Source organism: Globicephala melas, chromosome 7, assembly GCF_963455315.2.
Source record: "Globicephala melas chromosome 7, mGloMel1.2, whole genome shotgun sequence".
Lineage (NCBI taxonomy): Eukaryota > Metazoa > Chordata > Mammalia > Artiodactyla > Delphinidae > Globicephala > Globicephala melas.
Window position 1 is genome coordinate 62,550,089 of NC_083320.1, and position 27,982 is coordinate 62,578,070.

The 27,982-nt window shown below is 38.9% G+C and overlaps 1 protein-coding gene across 1 annotated transcript in view; it reads left to right on the forward strand.

Moving 5' to 3' along the window:
• LRP2 (LDL receptor related protein 2) overlaps window positions 1-27,982 on the forward strand; it is a 196,594-nt gene that overhangs the window by 72,952 nt on the left and 95,660 nt on the right. Inside the window, exons 14-25 of the mRNA XM_060301487.1 lie at window positions 2,073-2,275; window positions 4,090-4,230; window positions 10,357-10,560; window positions 16,938-17,130; window positions 19,399-19,524; window positions 20,212-20,342; window positions 21,020-21,157; window positions 21,508-21,789; window positions 22,824-23,066; window positions 24,199-24,318; window positions 24,937-25,053; window positions 26,553-26,930. Coding sequence (XP_060157470.1) covers window positions 2,073-2,275; window positions 4,090-4,230; window positions 10,357-10,560; window positions 16,938-17,130; window positions 19,399-19,524; window positions 20,212-20,342; window positions 21,020-21,157; window positions 21,508-21,789; window positions 22,824-23,066; window positions 24,199-24,318; window positions 24,937-25,053; window positions 26,553-26,930 — 2,276 coding nt within the window. The remainder of the gene's footprint in view (window positions 1-2,072; window positions 2,276-4,089; window positions 4,231-10,356; window positions 10,561-16,937; window positions 17,131-19,398; window positions 19,525-20,211; window positions 20,343-21,019; window positions 21,158-21,507; window positions 21,790-22,823; window positions 23,067-24,198; window positions 24,319-24,936; window positions 25,054-26,552; window positions 26,931-27,982) is intronic.

A 27,982-nucleotide genomic window follows, 5' to 3' on the forward strand; every position in this document is an offset into this window, starting at 1 on the left:
ATATATTTCAAATCTTAATGAGAAATTCTGACTTTACCTGATACACTTCAAAGACATTTAAACAATATTTGAACGCAGAGTATGGCATGCCTTTTTCCTTCATCTTAGTCGGATTAGAGCTCACTATAAATTAATTAAATTGTTACCTATTTTAGATCCTCGTCTTCTGGTATTTTCAAAAGCTGGTTAAAACATGGTCTTTAAATTTTGACCAAGAAAAATTACTCTAGCCAATTTGATTTTTCCAAATGATGTGATTTTATTGTTTTCTCAATGAAAAGAATATTCTAGTTTTGGTTTCTCCTTTGTCTCTATTTTGTAAGGATGGTATCACAGTTTGCCACTGGATTTTATATTCTTAGAACAATCTCTACTTGGTTAAATGAAGTGATTGGATATTAAGGCTATGACGTATTGTCACTGAAACTGGTTCCCATAGTGAGGATAGGAATTAATTTAATGAAAAAATAATCATATAAGTCATATAAAAACAATTGAGAAATTGCCTAATTTTTTTTCACTTTCACGGTTGTTTTGGCATTAATTTTATAGTCTAAATATTTTTATGCTATGGTTAAAGTAAAACATAAAAATCAATGGAATTTCAGAAAGATTCGAGTGGTTTGCTGGCTTGGAGAAACATGGAGGAGATACTAGAACTCACGAGTACAGCTAAAATCATAAAGTCATTGCCTCTTGCTTTACCAGAAGGTGGCATTTAGATTTATGGAATTTATTATTATTATTATTTTTTTTTGGCTGCTTTGTGTCTTCATTGCTGTGTGCGGGCTTTCTCTAGTTGTGGCGAGCGGGGGCTACTTCTTTGTTGTGGTTCGTGGGCTTCTCATTGCGGTGGCTTCTCTTGTTGCAGAGCACGGGCTCTAGGCTTGCGGGCTTCAGTAGTCGTGGCACACAGGCTCAGCAGTTGTGGCACATGGGCTCAGTTGCTCCGCGGCATGTGGGATCTTCCTGCACCAGGGATCAAACCCGTGTCCCCTGCATTGGCAGGCGAATTCTTAACCACTGTGCCACCAGGGAAGTCTTCTAGACTTCTGGAATTTGCTAAATGAAAAAAAAAGCCCATTAATTTTAATGTACCATGTCACTATTGAGTGTTTCAAAGTTTGCACGCACTTGCCATCTTGGGTTTCTTTGTTTTTTTCACGTGCAGTGTGATTCCCAGGGTTAGTATCTTCAAGTCTTTTCTTAAAGCTCTATTGTGCTCTTTAGTTTTTCAGGGCTGCTGAGATTTTTCTTTGAGGTCTTTCTCCTATGCCAAAAGAAAAGAGGTTTGTTCACGTACCGTCCTCTACCTCACTTTACTTATGTGGCCTCAGTGAATTACTGTTTCTGTAGATGCAGTCATGGCAGCAGTATTGATTTCTTCCCCTTGCCTAGCACCTCTTACCTGTGTTGTCTTCCATTTTAGTGGCTCTGGGCACTCTGCCTCCACTACAAATATGCTCAGCTGACGGTTTCGTCAGGCAGAGGCATACCAGTGGTAGCCCTGCTTTTTCCCCTCCCTGGAGTGACATCAGGAATGAGTCTGTGTGTTTGCTGTGGGTTGAATTCTCCAGCTCACTGTCTTGCTCCCTAATTGCTGAGAAATGGTCAGTGGTGCAGCGTGGAGTAAGTGTTGAAGTTGTCTACCAGACTTCCAGTCCCTTGTTACACTCTTTCCCCTACAAATGTCAAAATGATATTTCACATCTTAGACCTTTTATATGTGGAGCAACCTTAAAAGAATGAAGAGCAGGTGGGAAAACAGTAATTTTTCAAAAGATCTAGAACAAGCAAAGACGGAGACTGGAATTTAAGTGCCAAGGCTCTTTTCGAAGAGACAATAGGAAAATCCTTCTAGCGAGTATAGACAGAAATACACCTGCGTCTTAAAATGTTATAGACAGAAATACACCTGCATCTTAAAATGTATCTTGACTATATATTTCTATATTTGTAGCAAGAAAGTTTTTAGCTTTTTAAGCATTTACGTGAACTAATTCCACCTTTTGTTTTTTTGGAACTAATTCCACCTTTAATCAAAATTGTATGCTATATATCTTTTGTAACAGGAAGACAGTAATTCATGGAGGCTCAAACATTCCTCATCCCTTTGCAATAAGTTTGTTTGAAGATCATGTGTTCTTTACCGATTGGACAAAGATGGCTGTAATGAAGGCAAACAAGTTCACGGAGACTGACCCACAACTGTACTACCGGTCTTCCCTGAGGCCTTTTGGAGTGACTGTTTACCATGCCCTCAGGCAGCCCTATGGTAGGCCCCTCAGCAGTGGAAAACCATGCTTGCTACTGGCCTTGGTAGAAAGGTTTTCTCAAGGTTCTCATGAGATTTGGGTGGCATTCTGAGATATATGATGGGTTATCTAGAGAGTTCAACCCTCTGAAATTGGCTTTGCAGATTGTTGGCATTCTGGAGAACTTGATGTATTTCAGAGTTAAAATGCCCAATCTACAAAGAACTTAGAGGTGTATTTAACGGATATTTATTCGCACCTGCAGTATACCAGATCCTGTCTACAGGCTGGAGAAAGAGCAGCAAACAAAGCAAACTAAAATACCCATCCTTATTCTACGGGAGGAATCTCCCAATTCAAACTTCTAATATTGCAGTCGAGGAAACTCGACTAAGTGGTCATTTTAGGTAGTGTCAGAGCTTTTTTTTCCCTTCTTCTCTGTTGTATATTTATGACACCTGTTGTTTGGTTTGCATTGTTTCTGTCATAGGTCAGCTGGGTTTGGTTATCTCTCAGGCTGGTCACTTATCAAAGAAAAGAAATATTTTGATTCAGACACTGAATGTTATTTTATAGTACTTACGTTACTTATGTTGTTTTACAGTAAGTTTTGTTTGTTTCAAGGTTTTAAATTGACATGACTGTTTAGACTGTGTACACAGCTCCCTTCTGTATTTGCTCATTCATCAAAGAAAAGAAACACAATAAAATAGACTACATTGGAAGAAAGCTTAATATCAGTGAACAGTAATTCAGAGAAAGACAGATTTCACTTTAAAACTGTAATGCTAAGTGATAGGTCTGGCTAGGATGGAGAGAGACTATAAAGTAATTAGGTTGATTAAAAAAACTCAAACCAACCAACCACTAAACTGATAGATTCAGATGACTACCCTTCAATGTCGTCATCCTAGGAAACAAATACTTCATTGGAAAATATATACTGTACCTGAAAGCATATACTGTATTAGAAAATACCTATTTGGAATAATCAGTTCATGAGCTACTAAATTCACATCTGCCCTTGACCAAAAATATTACCCAGTTTTATTATCTAAATTATTTCTATTATTTGCTTCAGAATTATACCTGCCTGTGTTTCTCAAAATTAATCTACCCGAGAAGGTGAAGAGACTATTTTAAAGAATAACTCAAAGGCTAAGAAGACAATTTCAAAAGCAGACATTTTTAGCTCTGACAGCCTTGTGTACAGTGAACTTCCTGATGTCACTGCTTTGAGAATGGTTTTTGGAAGTATAAACTGGTTTGTGTTTCGGACATGCAGGGTTTTGGAATGAGATCTGGATTTGAATTCTAGTTTAGCTATTTAACCACCGAATAATCTTGAGCAAGTTGTCTCACCTTTTGGAACTTTGGTTTCCTTTTTTGTAAAATTGCGATAATATTTACCTCTTAGAGGCATTGATTGTTAAGTTGTCCTACAAAATAAGCATCCAGTGAGTTATAGTTATTTACTCTATTTTTTGAATGGTAAAAAATAATACTAAGGTTATTTGGGGGGCAGTTATATTTTAGTCACTGAGGCTAGCAGACAGAGTATGTTACAGTTATAGGGGGGAAAAGATCCCCCAAGGTTATCCAGTTGCAGGAATCTTGTCTTTTTTTTTTTTTTGCCACCATCAGTTTGAGAGTAGATTCGAGAGCAATGATGACATTGGGAGCAGCTAAATGTGGATGTATTCAGTAGCAACCAGTAATGATGTCTCCAAGGAGTTTCAAACCCATTTCACCACAGGTCTCAAAATGGCTTCGCATGTCTTGGATACATATGCATTTCTAATTGAGATTTAACCATGTGCATTTTCCCCTCCAGCTAGCAATCCATGTGCAGATAACAATGGGGGCTGTCAACACATCTGTGTCCTCAGCCACAGAACATTTAATGGTGGTTTGGGCTACCGTTGCAAGTGCAGGCTCGGCTACATTCCGGATATGGATGACTACCACTGCGTTGGTAAGAAATCACTTTTGGACTGTCTTTCTGACGGTCAGCACAGGGGTATGTGCTGCTCTTGGACTGGGCCAGCTCCCTGTAGCACTTCTTCACAGGAAATAAGCTTTTGGTAGCCCACGGGCATCTTCCTTTGTAGGCACCTTTCCCTTTGTACAAAGAGCTGTGTTTGAAGATGTAAATTTCTGTCCTTTGGGACACATCTAGGGTTTCCTTGGGCTCCCCTTTCCCTTTATTTCCTTCCTGAAATCTCTGTCTCTTTTTAATTTTTTTTAACATCTTTATTGGAGTATAACTGCTTTACAATGGTATGTTGGTTTCTGCTTTATAACAAAGTAAATCAGCTATACATATACATATATCCCCATATCTCCTCCCTCTGGCGTTTCCCTCCCTCCCACCCAGCCTATCCCACCCCGCTAGGTGGTCACAGAGCACCGAGTTGATCTCCCTGTGCTATGTGGCTGCTTCCCGCTAGCTATCTATTTTACATTTGGTAGTGTATATATGTCCATGCCACTCTCTCACTTTGTCCCAGCTTACCCTTCCCCCTCACTATATCCCCAAGTCCATTCTCTAGTAGGTCTGCGTCTTTATTCCCGTCCTGCCCCTAGGTTCTTCATGACCATTTTTTTTTTTTTTTAGATTCCATATATATATGTTAGCATACGGTATTTGTTTTTCTCTTTCTGACTTACATCACTCTTTATGACAGACTCTAGGTCCATCTACCTCACTACAAATAACTCAATTTCGTTTCTTCTTATGGCTGAGTAATATTCCATTGTATATATGTGCCACATCTTCTTTATCCATTCATCTGTTGATGGACACTTAGGTTGCTTCCATGTCCTGGCTATTGTAAATAGAGCTGCAGTGAACATTGTGGTACATGACTCTTTCTGAATTATGGTTTTCTTAGGGTATATGCCCAGTAGTGGGATTGCTGGGTCGTATGATAGTTCCATTTTCAGTTGCTTAAGGAACCTCCATACTATTCTCCATAGTGGCTGTATCACTTTAAATTCCCAACAGTGCTAGAGGGTTCCCTTTTCTCCACACGCTCTCCAGCATTTATTGTTTCTAGATTTTTTGATGATGGCCATTCTGACTGGTGTGAGATGATATCTCACTGTAGTTTTGATTTGCATTTCTCTAATGATTAATGACATTGAGCATTCTTTCGTGTGTTTATTGGTAACTGTATATCTTCTTTGGGGAAACGTCTATTTAGGTCTTCTGCCCATTTTTGGATTGGGTTGTTTGTTTTTTTGATATTGAGCTGCATGAGCTGCTTATAAATTTGGAGATAATCCTTTGCCAGTTGCTTCATTTGCAAATATTTTCTCCCATTCTGAGGGTTGTCTTTTCCTCTTGTTTATGGTTTCCTTTGCTGTGCAAAAGCTTTGAAGTTTCATTAGGTCCCATTTGTTTATTTTTGTTTTTATTTCCATTTCTCTAGGAGGTGGGTCAAAAAGGATCTTCTGTGATGTATGTCATAGAGTGTTCTGCCTATGTTTTCCTCTAAGAGTTGGATGGTGTCTGCCCTTACATTTAGGTCTTTAATCCATTTTGAGTTTATTTTTGTGTATGATGTTAGGGAGTGTTCTAATTTCATTCTTTTACATGTAGCTGTCCAGTTTTCCCAGCACCAGTTATTGAAGAGGCTGTCTTTTCTCCACTGTATATTCTTGCCTCCTTTATCAAAGATAAGGTGACCATATGTGCATGGGTTTATCGCTGGGCTTTCTATCCGGTTGCATTGATCTATATTTCTGTTTTTGTGCCAGTACCATACCATCTTTTTTTAAATTAATTAATTTATTTTTTATTTTTGGCTGTGTTGTGTCTTCATTGCTGCACGTGGGCTTTTCTCTGGATGCAGCGAGCAGGGGCTACTCTTCATTGTGGTGCACAGGCTTCTCATTGTGGTGGCTTCTCTTGTTGCAGATCACAGGCTCTAGCCGCATGGGGTTCAGTAGTTGTGGCACACAGGCTCAGTAGTTGTGGCTCACGGGCTCTAGAGCACAGGCTCAGTAGTTGTGGTGCACAGGCTTAGTTGCTCCGCGGCATGTGGGATCTTCCCAGACCAGGGCTCGAACCTGTGTCTCCGGCATTGGCAGGCAGATTCTTAACCACTGCGCCACCAGGGAAGCCCCATACTGTCTTGATTACTGTACCTTGTAGTATAGTCTTAAGTCAGGGAGCCTGATTCCTCCAGCTCCGTTTTTTGTTCTCTAGATTGATTTGGCTATTCAGGGTCTTTTGTGTTTCATACAAATTGTGAAATTTTTTGTTCTAGTTCTGTGAAAAATGCCAGTGGTGGTTTGATAGGGATTGCATTGAATCTGTAGATTGCTTTCGGTAGCAGAGTCATTTTCACAATGTTGATTCTTCCAATCCAAGAACATGGTATATCTCTCCATCTATTTGTATCATCTTTAATTTCTTTCATCAATGTCTGATAGTTTTCTGCATACAGGTCTTTTGTCTCCTTACGTAGGTTTATTCCTAGATATTTTATTCTTTTTGTTGCAGTGGTAAATGGGAGTGTTTTCTTGATTTCACTTTCAGATTTTTCATCATTAGTGTATAGGAATGCCAGAGATTTCTGTGCATTAATTTTGTATCCTGCTACTTTACCAAATTCATTGATTAGCTCTAGTAGTTTTCTGGTAGCATCTTTAGGATTCTCTATGTATAGTATCATGTCATCTGCAAACAGTGACAGCTTTACTTCTTCTTTTCTGATTTGGATTCCTTTTATTTCTTTTTCTTCTCTGATTGCTGTGGCTAAAACTTCCAAAACTATGTTGAATAATAGTGGTGAGAGTGGACAACCTTGTCTTCTTCCTGATCTTAGAGGAAATGGTTTCAGTTTTTCACCATTGAGGAGGATGTTGGCTGTGGGTTTGTCATATATGGCCTTTATTATGTTGAGGTAAGTTCCGTCTATGCCTACTTTCTGGAGGGTTTTAATCATAAATGGGTGTTGAATTTTGTCAAAAGCTTTTTCTGCATCTATTGAGATGATCATATGGTTTTTATTCTTCAGTTTGTTAATATGGTGTATCACATTGATTGATTTGCATATATTGAAGAATCCTTGCATTCCTGGGATAAACCCCACTTGATCTTGGTGTATGATCCGTTTAATGTGCTGTTGGATTCTGTTTGCTAGTATTTTGTTGAGGATCTTTGCATCTATGTTCATCAGTGATATTGGCCTGTAGTTTTCTTTCTTTGTGACATTTTTGTCTGGTGTTGGTATCAGGGTGATGGTGGCCTCGTAGAATGAGTTTGGGAGTGTTCCTGCCTCTGCTATATTTTGGAAGAGTTTGAGAAGGATAGGTGTTAGCTCTTCTCTAAATATTTGATAGAATTCGCCTGTGAAGCCATCAGGTCCTGGGCTTTGTTTGTTGGAAGATTTTAAATCACAGTCTCAATTTCAGTGCTTGTGATTGGTCTGTTCATATTTTCTATTTCTTCCTGATTCAGTCTCAGAAGTTTGTGCATATCTAAAAATTTGTCCATTTCTTCCAGGTTGTCCATTTTATTGGCATATAGTTGCTTGTAGTAATGTCTCATGATCCTTTGTATTTCTGTAGTGTCAGTTGTTACTTCTCCTTTTTCATTTCTTATTCTATTAATTTGAGTCTTCTCCCTTTTTTTCTTGATGAGTCTGGCTAATGGTTTATCAATTTTGTTTATCTTTTCAAAGTACCAGCTCTGCCTCTTTTTCAAACTATGCTCTTGAAATTCTGTAGGATTTAATTTTGAGTTCTTTTCTCTACCATGTGTATATCTTTTCCACTTTAGATGTTAGTCTTAACTCTAATGGGGAGCACTTCCCATCACTTTTATTGACCTCTCATAGCTCAGCAATTTTGCCTAAGTCAAGTAATCACATCTTGATCCCACCTGGCTTTACTGCTGTATTCCAAACTAAACGCCTAAGTGTTGGGTGGCTCATTTCTTCATCTAGTGTCTACTCCTCAATTCAGATTTTCTCTTTATTTCTGCCTCTATGCTCTGGGTTTCATTCTTACCCTAAATGCTTCCTGTCCTCCTCTTTGGTCACCTGCACATCTACTCATAATTAAAATAGGCTACTGCCTTGGCTTCAGCTGCTGATGAAATGCACTCCGACAATATTTGTTTCTCTTATGTTCCCTTTGATAACTATCCTTTTTAATGCCTGTGGCAAATTCTTACTCCCTAGATGGTGCTGCTTCTTTCTGGCTTAGTATGTAAATTCTCTTATTTTAACTCAAACAAATTTGTTCACTTTGTAGGTAACCCTAGATTCAGGTAAAAATCACCCTTGTTTAAAAAACCATGTGCTTCTTTTTGATTTCCTGGGATACTGTCACTGTCTCCTTCTTTGATCTTACACATCACTCCTTCTTCCTGTTTCCTCCATTCCTCCACTCCCCTTCTTCTTTCCTTCCTTTATTTCTTTCTAAAGAACTTACCTGGTGGCTGTCAAACTTCTTTTTTGCTGGTCTTAATATCCCCCAAACTGCAATAGGATTTTTGATATAGATCTCTATACAAAAGTTAATGTAACTCGAGAATTTTGATGGGATTATTATGCAGTTAATACCAATTTAGAAATTAAGCATGTGGACACCATGGTTTTTTTTTAACATCTTTATTGGAGTATAATTGCTTTACATTGTTGTGTTAGTTGCTGTTGTATAACAAAGTGAATCAGCTATACGTATATATATATCCGCATATCCCTTCCCTCTTACGTCTCCCTCCCACCCTCCCTATCCCACCCCTCTAGGCGGTCACAAAGCACCGAGCTGATCTCCCTGTGCTATGCGGCTGCTTCCCACTAGCTATCTGTTTTACGTTTGGTAGTGTATATATGTCAATGACACTCTCTCACTTCATTCCAGCTTACCCTTCCCCCTCCCCGTTTCCTTAAGTCCATTCTCTATGTCTGCATCTTTATTCCTATCCTGCCCCTAGGTTCTTCAGAACCATTTTTTAGCATACGGTATTTGTTTTTCTCTTTCTGACTTACTTCACTCTGTATGACAGATTCTAGGTCCATCCACCTCACTACAAATAACTCAATTTTGTTTCTTTTTATGGCTGAGTAATATTCCATTGTATATATGTGCCACATCTTCTTTATCCATTCATCTGCTGATGGACTCTTAGGTTGCTTCCATGTCCTGGCTATTGTAAATAGTGCTGCAATGAACATTGTGGTACATGACTCTTTCTGAATTATGGTTTTCTTAGGGTATATGCCCAGTAGTGGGATTGCTGGGTCATATGGTAGGTCTGTTTTTAGTTTTTTAAGGAACCTCCATACTGTTCTCCATAGTGTATCAATTTACATAGTGTATCAATTTACATAGTGTATCAATTTATATTCCCACCAACAGTGCTAGAGGGTTCCCTTTTCTCCACACGCTCTCCAGCATTTATTGTTTCTAGATTTTTTGATGATGGCCATTCTGACTGGTGTGAGGTGATACCTCATTGTAGTTTTGACTTGCATTTCTCTAATAATTAGTGATGTTGAGCATCCTTTCATGTGTTTGTTGGCAATCTGTATATCTTCTTTGGAGAAATGTCTATTTAGGTCTTCTGCCCATTTTTGGTTGGGTTGTTTATGTTTTTGATAGTTAGCTGCATGAGCTGCTTGTATATTTTGGATATTAATCCTTTGTCAGTTGATTCATTTGCAAATATCTTTTCCTATTCTGAGGGTTGTCTTTTCCTCTTGTTTATGGTTTCCTTTGCTGTGCAAAAGCTTTTAAGTTTCATTAGGTCCCATTTGTTTTTGTTTTTATTTCCATTTCTCTAGGAGGTGGGTCAGAAAGGATCTTGCTGGGACACCATGTTTTATATAAATAAATCTTAAGGATAAATTTCTCAGGGAAAAGTAAGATTGTAGTACTTCAATTCAAGATTGTTTTGCCTTCACAGTATTTTCTTCTTCCCTTCTTTCCATTATTTCCAACTATGTTTTCTACAGATTTATTTATTTTTATGTTTCTTTCAGAATTATAACGTGTACTTTATGGGTGTGTAAGTAATTTCTCTGGAATTGGGAGAACGCAAGAACTATGCTGTGGCTGACTGTGTGTGTCCCTCTTTCTACAGCTGCTGAGCGATTTCTGTTCTTTTCATCTGACGTGGCTGTTCGTGGCATCCCGCTCACCCTCTCTCACCAGGCAGATGTCATCCTTCCAGTGACAGGAGGTGCTTCCGTCTTTGTTGGGATTGATTTTGATGCCCAAGAGAAGGCTATCTTTTTTTCAGATACAACAAAAGACATGATTTGTAAGCAAAAGATCGATGGCACAGGTGAGAAGGGGTTTAAAGGGTTTGTTTTTGCATATTTTGTCTGTCTTCAATAATAATACTAATAATTTTTTCACTAAAACTTTGCATTCACTTCTTAAGCAGGGTCTTTTACTAAACTTGCTAAATACTTTTAGATTGGGAAAAGAAATCTATTGCTTTTCTTTTGAATTAAGTTTAAGTGAACAATTCCTTTATTTTCAAAATAACTTACAAATGAGAGAGCATTTTAAAACAAATATTGTTGTAATTGGACAATTAAGAATATCAATACTGACAAATACTAACCTATGGACACTCCATAATAGGAGTGTCATATGTATGAAAGCTGTTAATGGGTTAATTAACTAGAGGCTGTTCCCTATATTCAAGCAGCCAGACTGAGCCAATGGAATGACCTCCCTATAGGAATGCTGCACACGTAAATGCTGGGCTTGGAATAATAATATTTATTTTTAAAAGACATGAATTATATGTAAATATGGATTTATTGTCAGTTTTCAGTTGATTGGAATTCTGTTAAAATCTTCATAATCCTCACAGAAAGATAAATTATAGTCAGTCATACCTTACCATTTGGGTACTTTATTGGATGTTGGCCTGATCCAGTACTTTGATTTTAGAATCCACTAATGGGTCGAAACCTGAAGTTTGAAAAACAAATCAGTAGCCAGTATAACATAGCAACTAAGAGGGGCCAGCTCAGGAGCTAAAGTGCCTAGTTTTGAATCCTGGCTCCTCACATTTCCTAGTTATGTAATCTTGGGGAAGTTACTTTCTTTGTACCTCAGTTTCCTAAATCTGTGAAATAGGAATAATAATAATAATAATAATAATAATAGAGGTACTACATAGCTCATAAAGTTGTTGAGAGAATTTTAGGCTAATACATGTAAAACACCTAGAATAATGCCTGGAAAATAGTAAAAATTCAGTAAATATTAGCTATTATTGAAGCTGTTCTCAATGAAAAACTCTATTGCTCTGCCCCACCCTGCCCCCAACTCAGACCTGCTCGCTAGAGGTAATTCCTTACCATTCTTTTACCTGTTTGTTCTATTATTTGTCTCCGTGTTTCTAAATATTTTGCTTATACTGTTACTGAGTCCAAGTTTGTACTGCTCGCTGCATGACAGGCCAGTAAATCTAGAGATGAGGTGTTGGGGCAGGGAATAGCGACTTTATTCGGAAAGCCAGCAGACTGAGAAGATGGTGCATTAGCGTCCCGAAGAACCATCTTACCCGAGTTAGAATTCAGGCCTCTTTTATACTAAGAGGGGAGAGGGTGTGGTTGGTTGTTGCAAACTTCTTGGTGCTGGAATCCTTTGTTCTTGCAGCTGTCCATGTACATCTGGTCACTGTGTTCTTAGAAACCACTAACAAGACAAATGTTATTCTCTGTTCTGCAACTTTTTATCTCTATGTGAATGGAAAAGTCGTACACCTTTAAAGGTCAGAGCCTTGAGAATGGGCTCTCCTGTGTATTTCAGGCCATAGGCAACGTTCCTTTACAAAACGTGCACAGCCAGCATGACTAAGCACAGGCAACAGAGCACAAAGGTTAGAGCTAAAGGAATAGATTCAATATGGAGTCAGGTTTGTTCTTCTCTGTTGCAGTACTACTTCTTGATTTGCATATTAGACATTTAATTTCATTGTTATAGATAGGGATTTAGCTCTTACATTCCCCTCTACCAACCTCCCTCTCCCCCTGTTCTCCCTAAAAAGCTAGATTGTAATTTTTGTTCGCTGCTAAGTCAAGTAGTATTCCATGATAACATTTCTTGAACAAATTTTGATTTTTTTTTTCCTGCAGTTAACAATTGCTCCATCTTCATTTACTTAGTTTTCTATGTAGCTATTATATTTTCCCCAGATGCTCCAACAGATCTATCAAATGCTTGTCTGTGTATCTATGTATCTATCAAATGTGAACAATCTATAATTTTTTCCCCCTCTGCTGTTCAGTTGGATCTGGTACACAACTCTTGTCTTCCGATTTCCCTCGGCCACTTTCCTGTGCTGGTTTTCCTGTTACTGGCAAGCCACTTGTTTCTCTTTCCAGACTGATTTCCTTATTTTGCTGAAACACATTATATAGTAGCTTCTTAAGAAGAATGAGTTGGTGGTACATATTTCGAGTCTGAAGGTGTTTTCATTTTGCCCTCCAACTTGATCATTTGACTAGGTGTAGGATGAAAGCAATTTTACCTCAGAAATTTGAAGACATTGCTGCACTCTCTTCTAGTAGCCAGTGTTGAGAGTCCTATGCCATCCAGAGTAGCATTTCAGTGTGTACAACCTTTTTGAGGGGAGGTTGTTTTTGTTCCTTTCTGGAAACTTTTAGAATCTTTTGGTTATCCCATTCATCTTGAGATTTCTGTCCTATTCTGGGAATTTTCTTGCCTCTGCTTTTTCTATTCGAGAATGTTAGATTAATCATCTATTTTTTCCTTATCTTTTCTTTCCTGGTTTTCATCTCTATCATTTTGTTCTACTTTCTGTGAGACTTTTTGGCATTTTAGTTTTAGCCTTTCTATCGAATATTTAATTTCTCTTATATTTTCAATGTTGAAGATCCCCTTCTTGCTCTCTGATTATTCCTTTTTTAAAAATAAAGCCTGTTCTTGCTTCATAAGTTCAATCTTTTCTTATTCTATGAAGATATTAATTACATTAAAAAATTAATTTTCCTCGGGTTCCTTTTTCCTTTTGGTTTGTTTCAACTTTCTCCTTCATGAAGGAAGCTTTCTTCAAATTTCTCTGAGCCTTGTTTGATATTAAGAGCAAAGCTATGAAACACTGATCAGAAGGCTGTTGGTATGAATGGGCCTCATCAGCTGGTGATAAGGCAGCTGTTTTGTTGGGAAGCTTCCAAATTTCAGTATCAGAAAATCCTCTCTGGAGATAGTCAGTTTCTCCTTAGTAGCTGCTTCCATTCTCCCTGTTGGAGTGAGAGGAGTAAGAGGGGGGAAGCTAGTCTCTGTTTGGGGAGCAGTACGGAGGACAGGGAGCTGAGGCCCGTTCAGTTCAGTGTTCACATATATAACCCTCCTGTGCTCAGTCTGTGCCGATCCCAGCCCTCCATTGTGCAATGTGTCCTCAGCCCACAGCCTCTCTGCTTGAGGTCCCCCAGAGAAGAAAATCTCTGGTCTGTTAGAGGAGGTAGACGGAGAGGAGTGTCATACATGCTCAGGGTCTGAGAGGAACCTCTGGGTCCAGTCGCTTCCAAGGCCAACTTTTAACTAGGCCCCTTAGCGTCCTGCCCCTACCTTTTTCAGAGCCGGTGCTTCTGCGTGCAGACACGCTGAGGCTCTGTGTGTGTGGGTGTTGGCGCTCCCCACTGCCGGCACGTCTCTCCTTTCACTTAGTGAGTTACTTTGGAGAAGTCTCTTTCTCTTCCAAACTCTGTGGAAATCTTTCATCTGCTGTTCTTTCACTGTCATTATTAAAAGGAGTTTGGAAGGAAGAGGAGTTAAACACAGTGGTCAATCTGTTATTTTGAACCAGAATGCATCTTTTCTGAGGACTAGAATTAGGTCTGCTGAGCTACACACAGGCTAAGTCTCCTGTAGATGCTTCCACAGGTCAGCTTCCTTCTGCTTTGGCAACTGCAATTCTCATCATGGGTTTTTTTGTTTTTTTAAATCAATTTCAAGTCCACATGCTGAGCAAATTGCCTTTACAAAGTTTCTTATAGTTAGCGGTTAAACTGCTTGTGCTCCGGTGAAGGATGTATTTTTGTACATTGCCCTGTTTTTCCGAGTGAGCAGGTTAAGTGTCAATGAGTTTATATGCAAAAACTGAATGGTCAGAAATCAAATTGAAGTCAAGATGGGCTGAATGAAGCCCTCAGGGAACTTGCTCCATCAATGATCCCTTCTCTCCTCCAACTTCTCTTGTTCTACTGACTTTTCCCCATCAGATATGCTCAAGTCTCTCCCATACTAAAAAACCTTCAACCCACCCTTCACTCCACGTTCCTCTCTAGTTGCAGCCCTCTCTCCTCAAGTTCATGAACAAGCACCTTAAAAGTTTGGTCTACACTTTCCTGGCCCTACTTTCACATTTGTCACCTCTTCACACTATGTCACTTGAGACCCCTTATCCTGGTCACCTCCAGTCCCTTTGTTATAAACTTTATCCTTATCTTTGGCGCCTTAGTCGTCTTCTTTAAAATGCTTTTTCCCCCTTGACAACACACTCATGAATTTCCTTCTATTTCTTGACCATTCTTTCTAGTGTTCCTTACACGTCTTTTCTTCTTTGCCTGTCCTGTACACAACTGTGATCTCTAGTGTTCAACATTGGTCCTCCTTTTATTTTTTAATTTATTTTTATTTTTTAATTTGTGTATTTATTTTTGGCTGCGTTGGGTCTTCGTTGCTGCGCGCGGGCTTTCTCTAGTTGCGGGGAGTGGGGGCTACTCTTCGTTGTGGTGCACGGGCTTCTCACTGTGGTGGCTTGTCTTTGTTGTGGAGCACGGACTCTAGGCGCGCGGGCTTCAGTAGTTGTGGCTCGCGGGCTCTAGGGTGCAGGCTCAGTAGTTGTGGCGCACGGGCTTAGCTGCTCCGTGGCATGTGGTATCTTTCCGGACCAGGGCTTGAACCCGTGTCCCCTGCATTGGCAGGCAGATCCTTAACCACTGCGCCACCAGCGAAGTCCGGTCTTTTCTTATTCTGCATTTTCTTCTGCATAATTTTGCGCCTTCCGTATCTTTCGTTACCATCTATGTAGTAGTTATAAATCAGTGTGAGGAGACTTATAATAGGCCATTTCCTGAATGTTTTTCCTCCTCACCTGGAGAATGAGGGGAAAGGTCAGGTAAGGCTTCTTACAGGAGGTGATGAAAATCTCCATCCAAACTCTCTCTCTGGGGTTTAGACCCATAGAGCCAACTGCCTTTTGGATGTCTCACCTGGATATCCCACAAACCACCTCCAAACCAATATGTCTAAATGTCTACCTTTATTTCACTTCTCCAGACCCCTGCCTTAGGGGAAGGGCACCACCTCTCCCCCTGCCCACCAAATCTGGTGGTCACCCAAACTTCTTCCTTTCTTTCAGCCTCTACCATTAACTTATTAACCTCCAGCCATGCTTTGGAGTGTGTGGAATCCTGTCTCTCTCCCTCCCACTTCCACGTCTTTGCTTTCCTGCAGCCCCCCGTTCACCACTTCCTTTGGGAAACCTCTCCACACCTGCACTTTGCCTCGGTTTCCATACCATCCTGTGCATACCTCCATCACAGCACCTGTTACTCTTCTGTTGTTTTCCCTCTTGGCCTAATTGCCTCCCCCCACCTCTCCCACTTCATTACCTTGAAGATACCTTGAAGACAGCGTCCACATTTCTTTCAAAATGCTTCACTTTTCTATGACTCAGTTTCCTCATGTGCAAAATAGGGATAATAATAATTCCTACTGTTGAGCTGTTGTGAGGATGGATGAATTCATGTAAAGTACTTGGGCCAGTTCCAGGCTCATAGCAAGTGCTCAGTATAAGCTATTATGATTAATACTATTAGCAATATCATGTTTCTTCAATGTCTAATATGGTGTCTAGCACACAGAGGACTTTCTTTTTACAATTTGCTGAATGAATGAATGGAAAAAGCACCAGGATTGTTTTTCTTCCTTCAAAGGAAAGAGCTGTGATTGTTTACTCTGATTCACTTTTTTTTTTTAAAGAATATTTTGTTGTGATAGTTTCAGGTGTACAGCAAAGTGATTCGGTTATACATTTTCCCATTTAGGTTGTTACATTTAGGTTGAGCAGAGTTTCCTGTGATTCACATTTTCTTTAGTAAAAAAAGAAAAAGGAGGGGAAAAGTCATAAAAAATTCACAAGAAGAAAGTGGTCTTTTTTCTTCTTGTACCCAGTTCTGATTTCCTTTCTGGTTCCTGGTCTTTTCCAAACTTGGCAACTCTGTGGCTATGAAAGACTGTTGATGAGAAAGTTGGGCGGGAATATCTCATAGATACCCCCAGTTGTACCTGGCGGTGTCAGCTTATCAGCGCTGTCTGTGGGTGGTGGTTGTGAGTATGTGAACTCAGGTATCTCTTCTTCAGATGTTCTGTACTGAGAAATTTTTTCTGGAAGATTGAACAAGGGAGTAAATCCAGGCCATACCTCTCCTGGTTCTATTTATCAGAGTCATATCTATTCTTTGAGATCCAAACTTTTGGAGATGGATAGATTCTAGGTTTATCTCATGTGTTGCTTTGCAGTTGCTTTACCGTTGCTTTATTTTTTAAAAGAATTCCACATTACTGAAATATTCTCTAGTTCTCACACAAAGTTTAAATATGCAGTGGTAGGAAAATGTATGTCATGTAAAATATGCTTACTTTAAACCATGTCCATATTTTAATTTACAGGAAGAGAAATTATCACAGCTAACAGAGTGCCAAGTGTTGAAAGTTTGAGTTTTGACTGGATTTCAAAGAATCTTTATTGGACAGATGCTTCTTATAGGAGTGTCAGTGTCATAAGGCTAGCTGATAAATCGAGGCGCACAATAGTCCAGAATTTAAATAACCCACGATCAATCGTAGTTCATCCTATTGCTGGGTAAGTGTGTTCATGTTTTCCTAAGAGCTTGAAACTTATGTCTTGTACAGTCATTGCAAAGTGATGCCATAGGTATTTGGCAAATTCAATAAATACAAGATTGAACCATGTAAATTGAAATCACCTTAGATTGTGTCCTTTTAGCATATGCTGAAGTGATCACTTTATCTCCTTCCAAAAACTTTCTCCTAAGCTTTGGCTTTTCAGTCTTCACTGGAGTGTGGTTTTTTTTTCACAGTCGCAGAGGACCAAACAATGAGACACAGATTCTGTGGAGAAGGAATGAATATGCAGCAGAATTATCAGGAAAGGCTCAAGTTCTTTCCCTGCTTTAATGTATTGATATAAAGCTTACCAAAACTTGCTTAATCATTCAGTAGTTTTCAGAATAAAAAGTCTTTCAGACCACAGGCAAAGTTTCATGTTTAACCATTGCATTATTGGTGGAGTCAGACAAGAAGAGACAGAGCATTTCACGCCATGCCTTTTTGTTCTTACCTTTCTTATTTAAATATGCTTGATAGCTAACATAAAGTCTGAGATAGGCAGTTGTGTTTCAATAGAGTAGTTAAAAAAAAAAAAGATGACTGGTAATTCACTAAAGCCTGATTGAGGGTACATAGCAAACACTTTACATAGTACATAATCTCATCTAATCCAAAAGCTGGTTTGTGAGTGAGGTATATACAAGACCTGTTCTGGAGATAAAGAATCTGAGGGGCTTCCCTGGTGGCGCATGGGCTTCCCTGGTGGCGCAGTGGTTGAGAATCCGCTTGCTAATGCAGGGGACACGGGTTCGAGCTCTGGTCTGGGAGGATCCCACATGCCGCGGAGAGACTGGGCCCGTGAGCCACAACTGCTGAGCCTGCGCGTCTGGAGCCGTGCTCTGCAACGAGAGGCCGCGACAGTGAGAGGCCCGCGCACCGTGATGAAGAGTGGCCCCCGCTTGCTGCAACTGGAGAAAGCCCTCACACAGCAACGAAGACCCAACACAGCCAAAAATAAATAAAAAAATTTATAAAATAAAAAAAAGAATCTGAGGCTCAGAGAGATAAAGTAACTTGCTCAAGGACCCACAGCTATTAAGCAATAGTTAGTATTCAAATTCCGGGCCTGTCTGACTGCAAAGCCTGTGTGTCTAACATATTTTAAAACTGATGATGTTATTGATAAGAAATTTTATTGCCCAATAGACAGTTAAACAGTTGATTTTCTAGTGAATTTATCTTAAGCTAAATCTTTGGCATTGGGTTTTGAAAAGGCGTTAAATTCCTTTCCTGATGTATCCTTCATATATTTATCCTTCATATATTTATTTTTATAAATGTATTTATTTTTATTTTTGGCTGTGTTGGGTCTTTGTTGCTGCGCGTGGGCTTTCTCTAGTTGTGGCAAGAGGGGGCTGCTCTTCGTTGCAGTGCACGGGCTTCTCATTGCGGTTGCTTGTCTTGTTGCAGATCACGGGCTGTAGGCATGCGGGCTTCAGTAGTTGTGCCATGCGGGCTCAGTAGTTGTGGCACAGACTCAGTAGTTGTGGCACACAGACTTAGTTCCTCCGTGGCATGTGGGATCTTCCCAGACCAAGGCTCGAACCCGTGTCGCCTGCATTGGCAGGCGGATTCTTAACCACTGTGCCACCAGGGAAGTCCCTGTCCTTAATTTAAAACAATATGAAGTCACGTTTCAGAAAGTTACCTTTTGGAAAGACTAATTTTAGTTTTTAAGGCTCATATGAAAGAGAAAAGATTTTTTCCCTACATTTATCTTTTTGCCACTCCTCGGGTTAAAAAAAGACCTCTTGGGTAAGATCATTTAAGAGTTACGTTTATTTGGATGCATTTTTCATCAGGGATGAAATGCTTTCCTGCAAATTTAATTCCTTGTGGAAGATGACTAAAGAGTGATCTAGTGGATCCTGGATGTTTAATACAGAAAGAAAGTGAGAGATTAAAATCTGTTTTCTTGCTCATAGTTTATTTCAAGAGCATGAAGTATTTAAAATGTAACCTGAACTGTGTCTTTTTAAAGAATCTACTTGGTGACAATAGTTTTAGGTCCTGAAGTCTAGCACAGTGGTTCTCTGCTTTGGATGCCCATTTTAATACCATTTGTATTTTCGATATATTTTTCTGTATAAACCCAATAGCATACAGAAAATGAAATTAATTTGCAGCAAGTCTCTGGAGAATCTATGTTTGTGCTAAATCTCTCTAAGTCATGTAGTTTGTCCCAATGTTAACATCTTTGATTTATTACCTCCTTTTCTAGGTATATATTCTTCACTGATTGGTACCGTCCCGCTAAAATTCTGAGAGCATGGAGTGATGGATCTAACCTTTTGCCTATAGTAAACACTACTCTTGGGTGGCCCAACGGGTTGGCCATTGATTGGAGGTAAGTAGGAATCATCCCAAATTGCTGAGTTCCCACTTACTATGGAAGACATATACATAGTTGGCCAGCTTCTGCTGGGATGAAAACATATGTAGTAATGAATATTCTGAGGAAATTGCTAGAGGAAGCAGAATAGGGCAAGACCTAAACCCCACTAGAAGTAGAACAGGGATTTGATGAAGTACAGGTCATGTGCAGTTTTTACAGGGGGCATCTTGAGGATAGGAAATTGTGTCAACAAATGTGTATTTGCCTATATACACCGTGGGAGGATTTTTGGAATATGAGATTTAAATTTTAAGAAATTAATCTGTCAAGGAGTATAGGAAAAGGTAACAGGGTAGATAAGCTTACAGACCTCAAATGCAAAAGCAGTTTATAGGAGAGAAAAAAGGAAGAAACGTGTTTAACCTTTTAAACATCAGTTACTACGAATATTTTTCCTAACTTGTGGATTTAATAAGGAGAAAAGTAAAATTCCTAGCTTGAAGATAATAACATTTCAAGTTTTCTAAGACAATTGGAAATCACTTCATAAAAGTTGTTTTGTCTTTCTGGAGAGCATGAAACTATTAAACTTTGCTTAATAAATGTGTCAACTGAACGTGCTATTTTTGAATGCCCTTAGTATAAAGTGTGCTTTGCTAGTTTCTGGATAACCAATAACCAAGTATTTTATTATTTTAGCTCTTCACGATTGTACTGGGTAGATGCCTTTTTTGATAAAATTGAGCACAGTACCTTTGATGGGTTAGATAGAAAAGTCCTGGCCAGTATACAGCAGATAACACATCCGTTTGGACTTGCCGTCTTTGAAGGTACGTTTTGAAGCAAAAGAAGTGTGTCTTATTTATACTGTACAAGTTGTATAAAACTCATCCTCATTTGGCAATCTCACAATTCCAGAAAAGCTGGTCACTTTTTTAATTGAAATGGTGCTTTTATGTATAAATAAAACATTTGGTTAGTTGACTGAGTATTTAACTTTTATTTTTTGTTTGAGAAATTTTGTTTGAGAAAATAAATAAATAAATAAATTTTAAAAAAAGGCTTCTAAGAGGTAGGGTCTCTCTCAGAGATCCATACCATCAACTCCTATTGTTTTTATTACCTGGTTATATTACACTCCTCTAGAGCTCTTCCCTTTCTCTCCAAGTCATAGAATTTTCACCTCTACTGGTGCAGGAAAAATTTGTATCAGGAAGTATTCTTGCAACTCTGTTGTTTTATACGGGGTCCTTAGCTTCAGAAGCTCAAAAGTCAATAAATAAATGTTTTATTTAAGAAAAAAAAAGAAAAAAAATATATATATGGGCTTCTAAAGAATCATTTCTAGAGACGAACAAGTCATGGAAAATGATTACAGAAACATATTACAGATATTTATGGAGGAAGCTTCCCACATTTGGAAGAAGCATTACAAACATATTGCATTTTCCCAAGTGATTTGTAAGTGAACTGTGGCGAGAATACTAATCACCGTGTTCCTTCTTAGACTACGTGTATTTTACTGACTGGAGACTGCGTGGTATTGTTCGAGTCAGGAAAACAGATGGTGGACAACTGGTGGTCCTCCGAAGTGGCGTTGGTGTTGTAATGCGTGTGAAGGTATATGATACCAGAATCCAGACCGGTGAGTGATGTTGCCAGCTTCTTTCATAGGGATGTGTTTAATATAGTGGCTCCTTTTCTCTTTAAGTACCTTATTATTTAATATAACTCCTGATAGTTTTATCTTCCTGTCACTCAGATAGTTTTAAAGTGTAAGATTTAGAATTTCTGTTCGACTCGGCTAACTTTAAACCTATGTTTGAGAAAAACACGTTTCGGCACTTTCCTGTATTTATATTGAATGTGCTATTTGGCACGTTGATTTCCAAGAGGAATCGAGTTTTTAATATTGGGTCTGACAACCAAACCTGTGATCAATCAACCTAAAGGAAATGTGCTTGACTCACTTATCTAGGGGCGTTGCTTTTTCAGGGTCTAACGCCTGTAACCGACCCACCAATCCGAACGGTGACTGCAGCCACTTCTGCTTCCCAGTGCCAAATTTCCAACGGGTGTGTGGTTGCCCCTATGGAATGAGTCTGACTTCCGATCGTTTGACATGCGTGGAAGACCCATCCCGTGAGCCACCGTTGGAGCAGTGTGGTGCCTTTTCCTTCCCCTGTAACAATGGCAGATGTGTGCCCATTCACTACCGCTGTGATGGAATTGATGACTGTCATGATAACAGTGATGAGGTTCAATGTGGCACATTTAGTAAGTAGCTATACACTAGCAATACTTCCTAGGATGAATAGAACAGAGAGAGGGGGCTTAAAAAAAAAGGCTTGGGTTATCTCTATAGGAAAGAATATTCCTTTCGGATTGTTAATATGTACTCCAAAGGCTTTTAGGAAGCTAGGCGATGAATATCATTCATAGATAATGTTGCAGGTGATTTCTAGCATTGATTTGGGCTATCTTCAACAAAATTTCTTTCTGACATTGGCTGTTTGGATCAATGCAGAGTCATTGCATCTTGGCATACTCCTCAAAAAGTCAACAAAACAAACTGGATCTAATCTTTAGTATTGGAGAGAACAATATCACAGAATAGGTGCTTGCAATAATAGCTTTTGAAAATCTCATGTGCTATAATATTCCTTTTTCCTCCTGTTGGTGTAAAATGAATTATGGGTGAAATGGTGGTTTTAACCTTTACATTCTTCTTTTGATGGTAATCCAGTTTATAATAAATGCTATTGCAGAAGACAAAAAGATAGAGGACAGTTGAAATCTCAGAAATTTCTGTCAAGGAAACATTAATAGAAAGAAAAGTGACATTTAAAAATGAAAGTGCTCATTTATACATTTTTGAGATTTCTAAAGTTTTATTTTGTGTATATCTTTTTGTTTTTAAAAGTGCAGATTTTACATGAATGTTTTATCAATTTCCAATGACCCATGTGATCAGAGGAAGCATAGCTTAGAAGTAAAGGACGGGCCTTAGAGTCACACCAACTAGAGCTTTGGTCTTGGGCAGATTCCTAAGCTCTCAAAGCCTCAATTTCCTCATCTATAAAATGCAGATAATTATATGTACCTGACAGTATTCTTGTGAGGATTAAGAGAGACAAAAAAATGTAAACACTTAGAAAAGTGCCTGGCATATGATAGTTGCTGAATAAACTTGCACATTTTGTATAACGCTCCCATTGAAAAAGGAGAGGAAATGGGCCTTTACAAGGTAAGATCTCATTTAAAAGGCAGTAAAAACAGATGTCTTTATGACCAATTCGTTTCTGTTGTAGATACTTCCTGTGCACCTTCAGCGTTTGCGTGTGGCCACGGAGGACAGTGCATTCCTTCATACTGGCGCTGTGACAACCAAAATGACTGTGTGGATGGCAGTGATGAGCAGAACTGCCCCACCCGAGCACCCACTTCCTGTCGTGCAGACTTCTTCACCTGTGATAATAGCTTGTGTATCCCAAAGAGCTGGGTCTGTGACACAGATAATGATTGCGGGGATGGATCTGATGAAAAGTCATGTGGTAAGTTTTGAACTGATTTCTCTTGGTTGGTCAGCCTAGTGAATAGATTTGAACAGTCAGCAGGCCTTGTGCACTTTCCTTGAAGGCTTACATAATTTTCGTTGTATCTTAGCTACTTCTCTTCATCTGTCAATCCCTGTATTAATAGGCTATAGGAGTAAAGACATGGGAAGTCTTCCTAAATATTTCCTATGCAAGCAAAACAAGGACTGTCTCTGATGTCTAACACCCAGACAGAAACTGGAAAATAAAATCCCTCAACTAACTATTCAGATATTTAAAACAATTTTTCTTTCTAAATCGTATAAACACATCCAGACATTTGGCTATTGGTTTTCCTTTTCATTTATACAGGCAAAAAGGCAACAGAATAAAGAGGCACAGGACATTTAAATTTCATTAATCTCACCCACCTGCTTTTCATCTTCCAAGTTCTGATTTCCTCTAGGTTGTCGTTTGTTTTCATACCAGCAGTCATAGTTTAAGGTGGAGCAAAGTTCCCTGGACTAAATCCCTGTCTTGGTTGCATGATTAGGCAATTCGCTTTTTCTCAGGACTAGATGAGCTTTAAGATCCCCTCCAGCTTTCACATTCTGTGAGACTATATTTACTATGACTTCACGTTTCGGGTAGGGGGAGGCAGCGCATCTGACTCTAAGGCTGTGTCTCTTCAGCCAGCTAGGTTTTGAGGATCGTTCTGCTTAGATATTGGATTAAATCCAGTTATCATGATCTGTCTCTACACTGTTGCTACTGGGCATTGTGGTCATGCAGACCACGTTGCCTTGCTGGGCTCCATTGCTTAGCTTTGGTGCAGTCTTGGACTTAACAGCATTCAGGAGGTGTAGGCCAGTCCAAGGCCATGATGCTTACTTTCTAAGTGTGGTCTGTTTTTCAAGGTGTAATCACAGCTTCTGACTCTGCCCTGTAACATTTTTGTTCCTCTTTCCAAAAAGTGTCCTAGCTGGGCTCTGGATGGGCTGACTTTGGCAATCTGGCTGACTTGAAGGAATTTTGAGCACACATACAACTGAGATAACTTACGTATTTCCTTAGCGTTTTACAGTTTGGCTCTGGTACACACTGAACAAGAAGTAAACTGTTACTTGGTTTTGTTTTTGGATGACATTAGATCATACAGAGACATGCTCACCTAGTCAGTTTCATTGCCCCAATCATCGATGTATTGACCTATCTTTTGTCTGTGATGGGACCAACGACTGTGCTGATGGGTCTGATGAGAGTGCTTGTAGTAAGTACATTGTTTTATTTTAAAATTTTTAAATTAATTAATTACTCAATCCATTGAAGTCTAGTTGATTTACAATATTATATGTTTCAGGTGGATAACATACTGATTCACAATTTTTAAAGGTTAACTCCATTTATAATTATAAAATATTGGCTATATTACTTTGTTGTATAATATATTCCTGTAGCTTATCCCTATCTTGCCCTGCCCCCTTCCTTCTGCCGATTGTTAACCACTAGTGTGTTCTCTATATCTGTGAGTCTGTTTCTTTTTGGTTACTTTCACTAATTTGTTTTATTTTTTTAGATTCCACATGTAAGTGATATTATACGGTATTTGTCTTTCTCTGACTTATTTCATTAAGCATAATACCCTCCCTGTCCATCTATGTTGTTGCAAGTGGCAAAATTTCATTCTTTTTATGACTGAGTAGTACTCCATTGTATATATATGCCACATCTTTTTTATCCATTCATCTGTTGATGGGCACTTAGTTTGCTTACATATCTTGGCTATTGTAAATAATGTTTTATTTTTATCATGATGTTTAGAAAAATCTCAATGTTTAGTTGTTTGCTCCTTGGCTTAATTTCTAATACTTTTCTCTCTCATTTTCAGTAATTAATTGCACTGCTTCTCAATTCAAATGTGTCAGTAATGGTAATTGTATTAGCAACACATATCGCTGTGATGGTGTTTATGACTGCAATGACCACTCTGATGAGACAGATTGTCGTAAGTACCATATACCTAGCATGTTTCAGGTGAAGAGGTCATTTCATGTTTACCAGTATTGATATTACCACAGATTTTCTCTTAGACAAACTAGAGAGAAGGCAGCCTGAATTACAAAGCATTGTCAAAGGAACACAGTATTGAACATATAGTAAAATCGACTTGACATTACCAAACAGCGACTTATAATTTGTGAATCGAGGGGTTGTAAATGGGCACTTTCAAATTGTTTCCTGAGTAGGTTAAATATTTCTCAGATATTTTTGTTCTCACTATTAATTTTTCCTAGGGCATACCAAATTAGTGGGTTTCAAATTTTTGAGGTTTACTATTTATAAAGATATTTTAATGGTTTCTTTTAAATCTCAATAGGGAGGTGAAATCAAGCAAATCATTTGTTTAGTATCTGCTAACATGTTACATATGGTCTTTGTCCTGAGAGTCTGGTAAGAGAAATTATCGAAAGTAAGAAACAAAGCAAGGTAGATAGTTACAAGGGCCTTATAGAAACGATACAGATAAAAATTCTATGAAGGTTCAGAGAAAAGAAATTTTTTCAGAGGATTCAAGGAGGACTTCACGGACAATAAATCTGTTGGGCCTATAATCTCCACAAGCTGTAGACCTATAATCGACAGGATTTGTTATTCCCCACGTTTTATATTAAATGAGGTGAGGTGGTCATTTGTTTGAATAATGGTATTTTGAATCACAAATAGTAGGTTTCTATCAATTCTCCTCCCTAATCAGAAAAGAAGTGTTTAAATCTATGGATCAAAAAGAAAAGTTAAATGCTTGCTTACTGTATAGGTGTGTACAACACCCAGAAATTCTTAATCACTGAATTTCCTGTCTCACATTGAAAACGTGGAATTCTTCTGTGGTGATCTGAGGTTAAAGTTCCATTGCCCCTGATTTGCTATTGCCTTAAAAAGTTCCTAGGAGGGAGTTTGGGTTTACTCCTGTGAAATAGGCAAGCAATTCTTACTTATCTCGTAAGGACTGCTTGGTGAATAGTGGAAAGTTTGCAAAGAATTGAGGATTTACAGTCATCTTTTGTTTACTTAATGTGTGCTGGTTTCATCTGATATAATTCACTTGAGGGAAAATGATAACATCCAAATATATGACATTAAACCCATGAATTCCAATTCACCGTAGCTATTTAAGCTCTATTTAAATGCTCTGGTGATTCTTTATTATTTAATCCATAATTAGAAACACAGGAAATAGAATTTTCTTTTGACCCAGGGACTTATCTTCTATCCAAGAGTTGTACATCCTTTGTTGTCAGATCCACTAATCTGACGCATAAAGATCTCTACATGCCACAACGTCAGAGAAGACTCGTGTCATTTTAGATTTTAATATTACATTTGTCATAGTCATTATTATAAACCTACCATTGATCCAAAATCATTTCCTCTGAATCTAGGAATTATATAAAAGGGATTATGGATTGCCTTCACAAGCCCATTTTCCCCATTTCGTTCTCACAGCAACCAGGCCTCCTGGTATGTGCCACCAAGATGAATTTCAGTGCCAAGCAGATGGTATCTGCATTCCGAAGATCTGGGAGTGTGATGGCCACCCAGACTGCCTCCATGGATCTGATGAGCACAATGGCTGTGCCCCCAAGACCTGCCCTTCATCTCATTTCCTCTGTGACAATGGAAACTGCATCTACAGAGAGTGGCTCTGTGATGGGGATAATGACTGCAGGGACATGAGCGATGAGAAGGACTGCCCCACGCAGGCCTTTCAGTGTCCCAGTTGGCAATGGCAATGCCCCAGTTATAGCATCTGTGTGAATCTGAGTGCAGTATGTGATGGCAACCCTGACTGCCCCAGTGGGACAGATGAGTCCCCACTTTGCAGTAAGTTTCCTGACCACAGTTTACTGCCATAAATTCATCCTGAGCAGTGGCCGGCTGTACATCATCATTGTCACAGTCACCATGTAGCTTTTGAGGAAGGGATCTCAGTTCCTCTCTGAATTTAGATCTGTGTAGATCCGGATAGCCATCATGGAATTCAAATAAATCATCACTGGATAATATTTCTCATTAAATCCTTTGCACCTGGTTCTGTGTTTTTGCTTCATTAGATCGTCAAATTAAATTTGGTTCTGTTGGTAATGCGCTCATAAGTTTTTCTAACTTTAATATTTTCTGATTTCAATCAGAACTTTCCACAAAACAAATGAAGTCTGGGGATTTGTGTTTGCTATGATTAAAATCCTGTGATTGGCATGTAATCCTAATTACTGTCCTTTCTTTATTTCTTCTTTAATCAATGCTCACTCTCAGATGATACCCAGCCAGGTATGATTGCAAAGTATTTTAGATTCTTATGATTTTAAACGCATTGCGTTTGTGCTGAAAATGTCCTAATCATTTTGACTTACTTCCCCTTCTAGTGCATGTTTCATATCATGACTCTTATAAATAAGAGTACACATGGAAATAGAGGGCATTTGCATCCTCAGGTAGATGAACTATCTTTGGGTGCTTCAGGCATTGCCATCTTAGCCCTGAAAGTAAGGATGATGGCATATCAGTGCACCTGTGCCCTGTAGTCTTCCAATTGCCTTTCTCCTTTATAGACCTTCCAGCTCTGCTCTTCAGTGTCAAAGTCTTATCTTCCATTTCTGTGTAGGTAGAAGAATGACAGGAAGCAAATGGCAAGTAATTTAGGTCTCTTTGCATGCTTTACCAATGATAGTTGTGTTTCTTGATGTCCACCATATTTCCCCAAGTTTCTCTCATTGCACTAAATGGAGTTATAATAGAAGGCTGTAGTGAAGAAAGTGGTCCAAGTCCAGTGGACGTGAAAGATGGTAAATCCTCAGGTAAATCGGAGCACTGAACAGCCTGTGGACCTCATCCAGGTGGATTCTGCTCATAGCTCTTACCTGGGTATTGTGTTG